This window comes from Protopterus annectens, chromosome 2.part1 (assembly GCF_019279795.1).
Source record: "Protopterus annectens isolate FY-2018-M chromosome 2.part1, PAN1.0, whole genome shotgun sequence".
Classification (NCBI taxonomy): domain Eukaryota; kingdom Metazoa; phylum Chordata; order Ceratodontiformes; family Protopteridae; genus Protopterus; species Protopterus annectens.
The window spans coordinates 411,998,281-412,011,754 of record NC_056729.1 but is presented as its reverse complement, the minus strand read 5'-3'; the positions used below and the strand labels follow the sequence as shown (position 1 = coordinate 412,011,754).

General features: G+C 40.8%; 1 protein-coding gene across 3 annotated transcripts in view; it reads left to right on the top strand.

Annotated features, from left to right (window-relative positions):
* SMAD1 (SMAD family member 1) overlaps nt 1-13,147 on the top strand; it is a 1,397,665-nt gene extending 1,384,518 nt beyond the window's left edge. For all 3 annotated transcript variants that reach the window (XM_044062225.1, XM_044062222.1, XM_044062224.1), the window contains one exon: nt 11,523-13,147. In XM_044062225.1, coding sequence (XP_043918160.1) covers nt 11,523-11,666 — 144 coding nt within the window. In that variant the 3' untranslated portion in view covers nt 11,667-13,147. The remainder of the gene's footprint in view (nt 1-11,522) is intronic.
* The last annotated feature ends 327 nt before the right edge of the window (nt 13,148-13,474 follow it).

The following is a 13,474-nucleotide window of genomic DNA, read 5'->3' as shown; positions in this document are numbered from 1 at the left end:
AGCTGGGACTTCTCATTATCAGTTCTCTGCATTGCCCTTTGGCTTATCTACTGCGCCCAGAGTGTTCACGAAAGTTCTGGCTCCAGTGATAGCTTTCCTCAGGTTAAAAGGAATACAGATCTATCCTTATTTGGACGATTGCCTGATTCTGGCTCAAGGAAGGGACGAGCTTCTTCATCATTTGGATTATGTGATAGCAGTGCTAAGATGCCTGGGGTATTCTGTGAACGAAATAAAGTCCAGTATAGTACCCTCTCAGGACATGTGCTTTCTGGGTGTGAGACTGAATACAGCATCCCAGATGGCCTTTTTGACCCCGGACAAACAAAAGAATCTTTCCCTTTACTTTCTTCAGTTGTCTCATCAGTCCAGGCTGACTGCAAGGACAGTCCTTCAAGCCTTGGGGTTCATGGCATCTTGTATTCTGGTGCTTCCCAATGCCAAACTGCATATGAGGAAGCTACAATGGTATCTCAAAAATGTATGGACACAGCACTGCCAGGATTTGGACACTGTCATTCAAATAATACCTTGCATTCAAAAGGAATTGTTGTGTTGGGCTCAGGAATGTCACCTAAACAAGGGAGACTCTGTGACCCGGCCAGAGGAGAGTCAGATTCTAACGACAGATGCCTCAGACAAAGCTTGGGGAGCTCATCTGAATGGAAAGTGGATACAAGACAAGTGGCCTGCCAGACTACAACATCTACATATCAACTTGAAAGAGATGTTAGCAGTCCAGTTTGCATTACTAGCTTTCAAGGATTTACTTCTTCCAGGGCAGGTGTTGTTTCTAACAGACAACACAACTGTCATGTGGTACATCAACAAGCAAGGCGGAACTCATTCTTATCCTCTATGCAGGCAAGCAATGATTTTGTGGGAGACTGCTCTCAGTTTACAGCTAAATCTTCAGGCAAGGTTTCTGCCGGGAGCACAGAACTCCTTGGCAGATGTGTTGAGCAGACAAATTATGGATCCCCACGAGTGGAAATTGGATCCTCATGTATTTCAGAAATTGACAGTGTCATGGGGAACTCCAGACATAGATCTGTTCGCTTCTCCACTAAACCACCAGCTGCCAAGTTTTGCACAAAAAGGTTTCATCCCACAGCTTGGAAAGTGGATGCTCTTTCTTTCAATTGGAGCAATCTTCATGTGTATGCCTTTCCGCCTCTGCCTCTCCTCCCAAAGGTACTACTAAAGGCCAGACAAGACAAGCCAAGGATGATTTTGATAGCTCCAGATTGGCCTCGACAGCATTGGTACCCATTACTGAGAAGCCTGGTACGGAAGCCTCCATGGCCTTTGCCTTCGATTCCACACCTGTTGTCTCAGGAGGACAGTCATTTGCTCAATGTCAAGCTTCACTCTCTGCACCTAACAGCCTGGCATATTCTGTTTTGAACCATAGTGGGCCTCCACTTCCGCAGCAAGTTTTGAATGTTATTTTGGAAGCTAGAAGGCCTAGTACAAGGAAAGTGTACGCAGATAAATGGAAGAGATTTTTATTTTGGAGTGCAGCAAAGGATTTTGATGTTTCTGAGCCTAATTTAAGTGTGGCTCTTCAATATCTTACTGAGTTACTGGACAAAGGTTTGTCCTTCTCTTCTATTAAGATTCATGCTGCAGCAATTTCGGCTCACTATGATTGTGACCCACCATTGTTTTCTCATCCTTTGTTCAAGCAATTTCTTAGAGGGGCAAAGAATATAAGACCCCCAAGAAGAGCTCCTACTCCTGCTTGGGATCTCAATTTTGTGTTGGAGAAACTCACTCTACAACCTTTTGAGCCTGCAGCTACTACTGAATTAAAGTTTTATCATGGAAGACTGCTTTTTTGTTGGCTATTACCTCTGCAAGAAGGGTTTCTGAGTTGCAGGCCCTTATGGCGGTTGAGCCTTTCTTAATTTTCCATAAGGATAGGGTATCTTTATGTACTAATCCTTCCTTTATGCCTAAAGTGGTTTCTAGTGTGGCTTTAAACCAAACTATTCATTTGCCTACTTTTTATGCAAATCCCCAAAATAAAGGGGAAAAGATTTTGCACACTTTAGATGTACACAGGCAGTTGCGATATTATTTGGACAGAACTAAAGGGTTCAGGCAGTCTCAGCAGTTATTTGTTTCTTTTGCTTTGAGTTCTCAGGGCAAGCCTGTGTCAAAACAAACTATTTCTAAGTGGATTGGGTTTTGCATTGCTTTCTGTTATTCCCATCATGGCAAGGAGATTCCAGCTGGGATTAGGCCTCATTCCACTAGGGCTACTGCCACTTCGACAGCTTTTTTGAGGGGGGTGGCAACTAAGGATATTTTGGAGGCAGCTACTTTGAGTTCAGTGCATACTTTCTCTAGGCATTATCACCTACCACTTTACTCTAAATCCAGGGCTGGTTTTGCCACTGCTGTTTTGCAGGGCATTTTGGCAGCTCCTGCTTCCTTATAGTTTGGCCATCCTCCCTTGCCTCTGCTTTGGGATTCTACCCAAGTGTAAGGACTGCAGCAATGTGAGATGAAGAACATAGTACAGTTTTGTACCTACCATAAATGTAGATGTTCAAGATCCACATTGCTGCAGTCCAAATTTCCTCCCTCCTTCCCCTCTGTAGTTAGAGGCGGTTGTGTGGGTTGGGTTGTCAATATGATGTATATTGTATATATTGTACATATTTTTAGTGCTAGGATGGTTGGTTGTTTGTTTGCTGTCTTTTGGTTTTGACCTTTATTTTTAGGGTCTTCTGACATCTGGGGCAAGAAAAGACTGAGGATATGACGTCGGTCATGCGCATTTGTACCCTGACGTCCTGATGTCAGTCAAATGCGCCTTGACCGACGTCAGCCTTGTACTTTGATATTCGGGCCGACCGAGGACAGTGGACTACCCAAGTGTAAGGACTGCAGCAATGTGGATCTTCGAACATCTACATTTATGGTAGGTACAAAACTGTACTTTTTGATTCATTAGATGCATCTTGCAGGGCTGCTGTCACTGGGTCTGTACTTAGAAGGCATGCTTAGCTTAAGGAGCAATCTTTGCCAGATCATGTTAAAGCTAAATTGCTGGATGCTCCCTTAAACCAAGACCCACCTGTTTGGCAACAAAGCAGTAGTAGTACTTAAAAAGATGGATGAAAAAGCTAAATCTATGCAAACTGTTAAAGATTTCCTGCAAGTACAGCCTCACAGATTTAGTAGGCATTGGCCCTCTAAGAATTGGTCCTTTCCTGCCTCTTCCAGGCCTTCATTCCAAACACAGAACCAGCAGAACACCCAGGCTTCAGTCCCAAGGTACTCACAGGACTAAGCAGTGGGGGCTGCCACTTCCAAAGCAGGACGTAGTAAGACTTACCCCCATGGTAAACTGTCTCAATGACTTAACTTTAAACCTTCCAAGCCCTGCACAACCGACTGTTCCTTTAGGGGTGGAAAGATTGCCCTGCAGGCAAAAAAATGGGAACTCATTACCCAGGGCAAATGGTTTTAAAATAGTTTCCCAAGGGTACATATTCCACTTCCATTCCTTACCAACCCCAAACGGGTGGTCAGATCTACCCCCAAATCAGTGGGCAGAGGCTCAAAAGCAAGTTCTCTCTCTCTCAAGCATCAGGGCTAGTCAAGTTGTCCCAAAAGAAGAATGGGGACAAAGTTTCTACTCAAGACTTTTTCTGGTACCCAGAAAAGACAATTCATGGCATCCTATCCTGGACCTGTCTATCCTAAACACATTTTTGGTGATCCCAAAATTCAAGATGCTAACTCTTCATCATCTGCTTCCTATGCTAGGCAAAGATGCCTGGTTGACAACACTGGATTTAAAGGAAGCCTACCTGCACATCACAGTAAGGGAATCTTGCAGAAGATACCTACGCTTCAAAGCAGGCTACATGCACTATCAGTTCTCTGCACTGCCCTTTGGCTTATCTACTACGCCCAGCTTGTTCACGAAGTGCCTAGCTCCAATCATTGCATTTTGCAGGCAAAGAAATATTCAAATATACCCATACCTGGACTTTTGTCTAATTCAGGCAGAAAGCCAGGGCATACTATTAAATCATCCGGCATTTGTAAGGAAATTAACTTGTCTGGGGTACACCATAAATGAAAAGAAATCGCATCTTGTACCCTGTCAACAAATTTTATTCCTGGGTGCAAGCTTGAATACAACTTCCCAGATGGGCCTACCTTACACCAGAGAAACAAGTTGATTTGACAGCCTACTTCAGAGTACTGGCCACAAAGACCCAGCTATCTGCAAGGAAAATTCTGCAAGCCCTGGGGTTCATGGCCTCCTGCATTCTACTAATTCCATATGCAAGACTGCTTATGAGGGAACTACAGTGGTATCTAAAAAGCCTATGGCGTCAACATTCTCAGGGTCTAGAATCAATGATACCTATTGTACCTTGTCTACAGATGGTTCCTTTGGGCAGAAACCTGCCACCACAGGGGACTGCAATTCACTCTACCCCCTGCCGCCCAAACCCTAGCAACAGACTCATCAGACTATGCATGGGGGGCTCACTTGGCAGGGAAGTGCATTTAGGGCAAATGGAACCAAAGTCAAATGCACCTGCATATCAATCAAAAAGAAATGTTAGCTGTCCAGAATGCTCTGACAGCCTTCAAGGACCACATTCTTCCAGGACAATTATTCGTAAAGACGGACAACACTGTTATGTGGTACATGGGAGGAACCCACTCATATCCTCTCTACAGACTAGCCATGACTCTGTGGAACACAGCCTTGAGCTACCAAGTGCACCTACAGGCTCAATTCCTGCCAGGAAAGCTAGATACACTGGCAGACGACCTAAGCAGAAATCTCATGGACCCACATGCGTGGAAACTGTAACCAAAGATATTCAACATGTTGAAAAACAAATGGGGGAGCCCAGAGATGGACCTGTTTGCCTCCCCCCAGGACTACCAGTTGGACAAATTCTGCACAAGGACTCCCCACAAACAAGCTTGGAAAGTGGATGCCCTGTCCTTCACCTGGAAAAACCTGTCAGTTTGCCTTACCCCCTCTGCCTCTCCTCTCCAAGTTAGTACTAAAGATCAAACAGGACAAACCAAGGACGATACTGATTGCACCAGACTGGCCACGCCAGCACTAGTAACCCCTCTTGTGCAGTGTCACTGCTGGCACCATGCCACCTGCCTCAGACTCCTGCTCCAGCAGGAGGGCCAGATTCTGCACCCACAACTTCAAACCCTGAACCTGGCAGCCTGGCTATAATTGCCTGATCTCTCCGTTACCATCCATCATTAAGCAAGCGGTGGATGTCATTCTGGAGACAAAGGAGGCCTAGTACTAGAAAATACTATGCTGCAAAATGGAAAAGATTCTGTTCTTGGCGCCAGACTCAGGAGATGGCCACAGCAGCGCCCAATTTACCTCAGATTCTTCAATACTTAACTGAGATGCTTCACAAGGGCCTTTCCTTTTCCTCCATCAAAATTCATGCCTCAGCCATTTCAGCTCATTGCAATACAGAACCACCCCTCTTCTCTCATCCACTGCTGAAGCAGTTCCTCAGAGGGGCCAAAAACTTAAGGCCACCCAGGAGAGCCCCCACTCCAGCCTGGGACCTTAACTTTGTACAGGGGAAAGCTCACTTTACCATCCCTTTGAGCCAGCTACAAATGCAGAGTTGAAATTCCTTTCTTGGAAAACAGCCTTCCTTCTAGGCATCACTTCAGCAAGAAGGGTGTCTGAATTACAGGCCCTCATGGCAGTGGAGCCTTTCATCATCATTCATGCGGACAGGGTGTCCCTCAGGACCAATCCCTCCTTCATGCCCAAGGTGGAATCCAGTGTAGCCCTTAATCAGTCCATTCATTTGCCAATCTTTTCTAATCCACAGAACAAAGGGAACGAATACTGCACTCCTTGGATGTGCACAGACAACTTCAATTTTACTTGGACAGGACTAAACCTCTCAGGAAATCTGAACAGCTGCTGGTTGCATTTGCTGCAGGGGCAGAGGGGGAAGGCCATTTCAAAGCAAACCATTTCTAAGTGGATAAGCCACTGCATTCATTTCTGGTATAAGCACCATGGAAAATCCTACCCCACAGGGGATAAGACCACATTCAACCAGGGATGCATCTACCTCTACAGCCTTTCTCAGAGGTGTCCCTACCAGGGACTTCCTAGGAGCTGCTACCTGGAGCTCTGTACATACCTTCACCAAGCATTACCACTTGCCTATTTTTTCTAAATCCAGAGCTGGCTTTGCCACTGCAGTCTTGCCAGGGCCTTATAGCTGGTCCTAATGCTATCTGATTACCTCCTCCCATCCGTAGCTCTGAGAATCTACCCAAATGTGATGACTGCAACAGTGAAACACGAAGAACATACTACAGTTGTGTACACTTAAATGTAGATGTTAGAGTGTGTTCACTGTTGCAGTCCTGGTTACCCTCCCTCCAGCCCCCTGACTTCTGTTGACTATACCTCTATTCTTGTTTGCTATGCTTAAAGCTTTTTGGTGTATTTGCTATTTTGTTGGACGTGTTACCTTGTATATAATTTCTTCCCATTATGGAGGCACCTGACATCTGGGGCAAGAAAAACTGATGTAATGGCGTCTGCTGCATGCTTTATACCCCTGACGACCTGACCTGAAGATGAGACAGCATCCAACGCATTACCCAAGACTTTAATTATCAGGCCAACTGAGGGCTACTGCAAGCAGATAACCCAAATGTGATGACTGCAACAGTGAATACACTTGAACATCTACATTTATGGTAAGTGTACACAACTGTACTTTCTGTGAAGTTCCCTTTTTTCTGCAGTACTTTTAACTTTTTTCAGCCTCTCGAAGTAATTCATATCTCTAAACATTATTTCTACCCTGCATTTAAACTCCATTGTTGCTTTGTTCCAGTCAGTAGCTATAACTTTTGAAGAAATTTCTATTTTCCCTAATAACTCCCTAATTTCCAATACCTATTCATTTATATTCCTGCTTTCAGCAACTATATATATGGGAGTGCCAGTGTCATTTACTTCATTACCCTGCATTTTTATATTTGTTTTTATCTGTGCATTATGCGAAAGTTATTGGATGTGTGTCAAATATTTCAATTAAATGCAAATGTTCCTGTGAAGTATTAATTTTTATCTAGCTTAGCCCACTATTTTACCAGTTTTGCATAAATATTTATGAAAAACACGGGATGAGTTCTACACAAAACTGCACAGATTGGAAGTACTGTGTTTTGACTGTTGAAATACATTTTTGTCCTGTGACTGCACATCATTTAGACAGTCAAATGCTGTAGGCACTGCCCTCTCTTTTGAAGTAACTGGTTTCAGGTTAATACTAATGGAGAACTCCTGGAATGAACTTGCAAGTTGGATATCATAGGAAGAGTATGGAGAAGGCCTGGCAGTTAAGGAACTTAAGTGCACCATGAAAAGCTTTATAGCTGATTTCATTTGGCATAAATCGGGAGTTTGTTGAAAACTGCAACAATTTAGGAGGCTAAGAAGTTGGTGATCCATAGCATTGTTGCTGTATTTAAAGCTAGGAACTTTGTAGCATTGTTGTATTTAAAGGGCCACTGTGTTTTTTTTTTTTTTTTTTTTTTTTTTTTTTTTTTTTTTTATCATTTCTTGAATTTCTACACATTGCTAACCTGTATTCATCAGAAAGTAGTAGTCACTACTCATTTTCTTGTGTTTGTAACCCTCAGTGTCCTCCTGGGAGCAGATATCTTGATCAAAGCTTGTTTGTTTAATCTTCCCATAGTGCACTGGGATGCAAGAGTTGTTGAAGTTATGCCCATGGCTGGACTGTCTCATTTCAGTTTTTCATTCACTTAGAATGGAAGAACAGACGCAGTGTTAATTTTGAGAGGCTTCTGTACTAGTATCACTTACTGTGGCTCTTACACATGTTTTTCCTACTGATATTGCACATGCTATTGAAAACGGCATCCAGAAATATTAACTCCTTGCTGAGACTTTTTTTGGTGGGAGATGCTGCTTTTGTGTGCTTCATTTCTTAAGTTACTCTCCCCCATTTTCCCTCCCTCAGTAAGCCACAGTATCACATCCTGCCCTGCAATGTTTAGTTTAGTCACCTATGCATTACAGTAGACATCAGACAGAACTGTCTGCATGGTGTGCCAGGAAGTGTTTCCTCATCTCTCTCCTTGTTGTCATATGTAAGTAAATTTACAAAATGTTTGTATCAAGCCTTAACATGCAGGAGTCCTAAGTATTCCAGAAACTGTCCTCCGCTCGTATTTTTAGAATTCATATTGGCTACTCACAGCTGTTAATATGTCTGAACCAAATGCTGTTATCCACCAAATCTTATTTCAGACATTTCATAATGTAGCAATGCAGTAGTCAATCTTGTTAGCCCTCAGGCCACTGATGTTACCTCCTTTTCCTTACTGTTGCTTTAGTACGCACAGTGAAATTTCCATTGCACATTTTCTGATGTTACTCAATGTATTTCTGTCCTGGCAATGAGCACACTTTTTTGTCTGAGTTGATGTCAATACTATTTAGTTTAAACTGCTGCATCCTTTTCTATTCACTCCTGCCCAAGAAGTTTGACAATTCCTTGAGAAATGAAAAATAAGCGACAGTCATAAGCTTTGTTTTATACCATAGTTATTTTTAAGCAATCTGCAGATGACCTAGAAGCAGTTCCAGTGGATCTTGTAATTCTGTTCACTTTTTTTTCCTAAATTAATATTATGATTATTCCAAAGTACTCATAATTCACACACACAGAGCTGTGCTCATTTTCAGATGTTGGTTTGCTACTGTAACTAGACACACTTTTGTAGCAGTATAAATGCTGCTATCAGCTGGCAAACACACAGGCATCGTAGCAGTGTAGTCTGGAAAGTGGTATTGTCATTAACTTTAACAGAAGTATGCGCGCTGCCAGGAGCAGTGACAGCATGCATTATATTGCACTTAGAGAAATACGAGTAACCTCAGAAAATGATTACTTCATACATACCTGTTTATAAAATTCTCAGAAATTATTTTAGCAAAATAGATGTTTCTTTTTGGAATTATTCAAGTGAAGTTAATAGACAAGTATTCTCAGAAAAAGATAAAAGTTGTTTACAGTTGAAGGGATCCACATATTCCCTGTTCTGGCTTGTATACACATGGAAATTTTTACATAGATGTTTTTTCACCCCACGTAGTCTAGCAGTAATGTACACGAAATATGAAATGAAATGCTGGAGATGTGGACACCCTGATGCTGACTTGGATACGTATGGTTGTTAATTGCAAAATAATTTCCCCATTTTGGTTAGACTTCAAATATTTTTGTAAAGCTCTATAGAATGACAACTGTTTAATTTCTGACTCCCTTATCCTTTTCAATGTTCCTGAAGTCATTCCTAAAAAAACAAACATTTTTACTGTGGTCTGTCCTCTGTAGCAAGGAAAATACAAAAAATTGGAAATCCCAATCTTCTCCTGCCTTTAAAGTTGAATTCATCTTGTGAAGTAAAATGAGATTGCTAGTATAAATTCTAAATTCAAGGACTAACACAACCCATCATTTAATTGCTTGGACAAAATTGTCTAATCTGTTAGAGAAATAGTGTTCTATGTATGTTGATTTTTTAGTTCTGGACATTGTGTATAGTTTTTGCTTGTTGCTGTACTGTAAGTTGTGTTATAAAATGAATAAAAACATTTGGGGTGAAAAAATGTGCAATGGGAATTTCACTGCATACTAAAGCAACAGTAAGGAAAAGAAGGTAACATCAGTGATTTGTCTGAGAGGGGTAACAAGATTGACAACTGCATTATTATATAATCTGTGTAAAATAAGACTACTTGTTGGATAAGGGCATTTGCTTGCAGATATCAACAGCTGTGAGTAGCCAATATGAATTCTAATAAACAGAACAGAGCGCAGTGTTTGGACCACTTGGACTCCTGCATGTTTGAAACAAGCGTTTTGTAACTTTTACTGTGAAAGTGCTATTCAAATGACATGACTAAAAGGAGAGATGAGGGAACACTTACTGGCACACCACGTAGACAGTTCTGTCCATTGTAATGCATAGGTGACTAAACCTTGCAGGGCAGGAAATGTTATACTGTTGCTTACTGAGGGAAGGAAAGTGGGAGGAGTAACTTAAGGAACTGAAGATCACAAAAAGCAGCATCTTCCAAAAAGTCTATCTCAGCATTGCAATAAGTTGATATTTCTGGATGCTTTTTTCATTGAACGCATAACTCTTCAGTAGGAAAAACATTTGTAAGAGGCACTGCAGAACAGTAAGTGATACTAGTACTGAGGCCTCTCAAAATTAGCACTGCTTCTCTGTTCTTCCATTCTAAGTGAATGGAACTGAGATGTGACAGTCCAGCCATGGGCATTAGTCTCAGCAACTCTGCCATTAGAGTGCATTATGGGGAAGATTTAGCTTTAGAAGAAAGCAACCTCTGATAAGGATGTCTGCCCCCAGTAGGGCACTGAGGGTTACAAAGACAAGAAAATTAGTAGTGACTACTGCTTTCTGAATGCAGGTTAGCAATGTATAGAAATTCAAGAAAAGATAGAAAACAAGTGTTTTTTTCTGTGTAGTGGTCCTTTAAGGTTATGTCTTGGATGTCATAAAAAAAGTGACATTACCTGCTTTGTGGTGGGAAAAGATGCCATTTTGGTATAGAAAAAAATTAAAATGTAGCAAGACATGTATGTGCATTAGTATAGCATAGAATATTAAGATGTGATTAAAAGAGCACCAAGTTTAACTGAGTTTCTTTGGGTGTCTAGGGAAATACAAGTTTTTATCTTCCTACTGTTAACCAGCCTTGAAAGACTTGTGTACAACTAACTTTCCGCGATTCTTTTTCACAGGCAGATGTAGTTGGAATGACATTTGATGATGTGTGCTTCTTTATGAAGTAAGCACTAAATGTCAAACCAGGACCAACTGAGATGTAGCAGTTTTTTTTTTGGGCCTGTAAAAAATTGGTTCTGAATTTACAAAACATATTTCCACACCTTCATTTAATTTTTCTATCCCGTTTAAGTGAGGAATTTAGTAAGCCATAGTTGAAAGGCGAACCAGCTGACTAGCAGGAAAAGTGTGGGTTACTGGTGAATGCCATAATAGTTCTGTTTCTGATTTTTATTGTAATTTACTTTAGACAGTGGTTTTATCCGCAGCATTAACACACTTCTTAAATTTGTCTTGCTAGCAATTGTAGGACTTTTAACATTTTAAATTACTTCTGTGATACATTAGTTAACATTTTCTTAATTGGATCCTGTGACTTGCATGCTGATAGAATTTTCAGTTATTTCACTGCTTTAATGACAGGGCCAGGTGTCCACACAGTTTTTTCAACCAGCAGTACAACCTCAAGTAGAATGTAGTACAACTTCACCTTGTTATAAAAAAAAAAAAATGACCATGTATGTGAAGGCTTAAATTTTGAGACAGTTTACGTCATGGAATTGCCATTGGATGTTCATTCGTGTTCTAATTTTATTTATTTATTTATTTAGGGTTGGGGTGCAGAATACCATCGCCAGGATGTAACCAGTACCCCTTGTTGGATTGAAATTCATCTGCATGGCCCTCTGCAGTGGCTCGATAAAGTACTTACTCAGATGGGGTCACCTCTTAATCCCATCTCTTCTGTGTCCTAAAGGATGTCCCAAGATTTTGCTTGCAAGTTTGAACATTGGATGTACTTGAAGGATTGATAAATTGGGCACATTTTTGTCTGGAAGAGGCTTTGCAAGAGCCTAAACAATACTTGATCTGTGACCAACTGTTGCATATGGACACATGCTCTATGTAAAATACTGCTGGTATGAACAAGATTAGTTTACACTGTAGTGTCACAAACCTGATTATCATCTTTTATTGAGATGATAAATATTGCTACACTAATACAGAAGTGGACAAGCAAGAAAGAAAAAAACTTTGTGAACTAAATCATTAGATTGCTATATACTTTGCTGTGAGGTCAGCATTTTCAGCAGTGTAATTCTCCTTGATATGGACTTGAGGGGAAAAAAGGCCTGTTGCAGACTTGGATCAATTTAGTTTTTTTTAGGCTTCGTATGTATTACAGAATAATTTTAGACATAGATACAGTACTTCAAAATAGTCGTTACCTTAACCTGTGTAATCTTTGTATAGGTGTTTAAACAGCACAGCAGTTGACAAAGTAATGGTATTCTCTTCCATGGGTGGGGGTAGAAACACTGCAGTCAAAATGAAAGCATATCCTGACATTATAAAAATGATGGGACTTGGTCAAGGAATTCTGAGGAGTCTAAGCTGTCATCTGAAGTTAGTGAAGTGAAACGGTTGCCACAGTTGAAACCAAAAGCTATCTGAATTTTACTGTGGATTTTACGTAAATGTTTTGGCTATTTTTTATTTCTTTTGTTCAGGATCCATTTGCTTTTTTCATTGTTTACCTGCTTGCCCAGGAATGTAGGACTTTTGCCTGCGAACTTTAAACAGGTGTTGTAGCATATCATTTCTGCAGTCCTGGGTTAACTAAATTTGTGTTTTGATGTGCGGGTGGTGCTAGCCCTCCCCTTTTTATGCTTATGCTGGTCAGCAAATATATGCAGTTGCATTACAGAACTGAGCTTCAGACTTCTAATGTTGTTGCCCCTAAGTGTTGCCAGCCTCAGTACCTATTTAAGTGTAGGCAGGTGAAAAAATGCCTGTATTAATTGGTTTTGGACTTAATTTTATACATTTTTACCTTTTTGTACTTTTTTCGGCTCTTTTATATGCACTTTTACACTTTTAAGCTGTAGTATTCCCAGGAGACGGTCTTATTCCAGAAACAAGTTTCTGCTAGAAAATTCCAGTAAGCAGTGTAATGATTGTCCTGTTTTTGGAATAATGTGAATTATGAGCTGTCCTGCATATCCCATTAAAATCAGTGGTATGTTTTACTAGTTGAGCAACTTAAGTCCCTTGTGAGTTCTCAAGTTTAATTAGTAATTGGATTGCTGAGGAAAAATGTTTGAAAAATTAGCTGTGTACTGGGAAAACCTGGATCTGAAGTATCATATTCAAAAATTAATGTAGTATGGATTGTGTTGTGTAGAAGTGTGGATGTTTCATCAAACCATGGACTAGTAAAGTCATTTTAAGCTTCTCTTTCTCATATTTTGTGCATGTTATTGGACAAGAATTAAGAATACTGAAAACTGTTGAACATTTGTGCACTTTGGAATTGTAACTCCCCTACCTCTAAGCATATAGAGTTTTCATGAGGAGTTGGTGTTTAACAGGTGAGCTCCAGTACCACAGTCCGAAGACTCACCTTATGTGCAGTCATACTGACACCATGATCTGTATCATTTAAACAGCAGTATGGGGGTGTAAATAACTTTTGTTGCATCAGCACCACCTGCTTTTGTAATCAGTTTGATAGAATGGGATCAAGTTAATGCTATAATTTGATAAAAGCTGAAGAATTGAA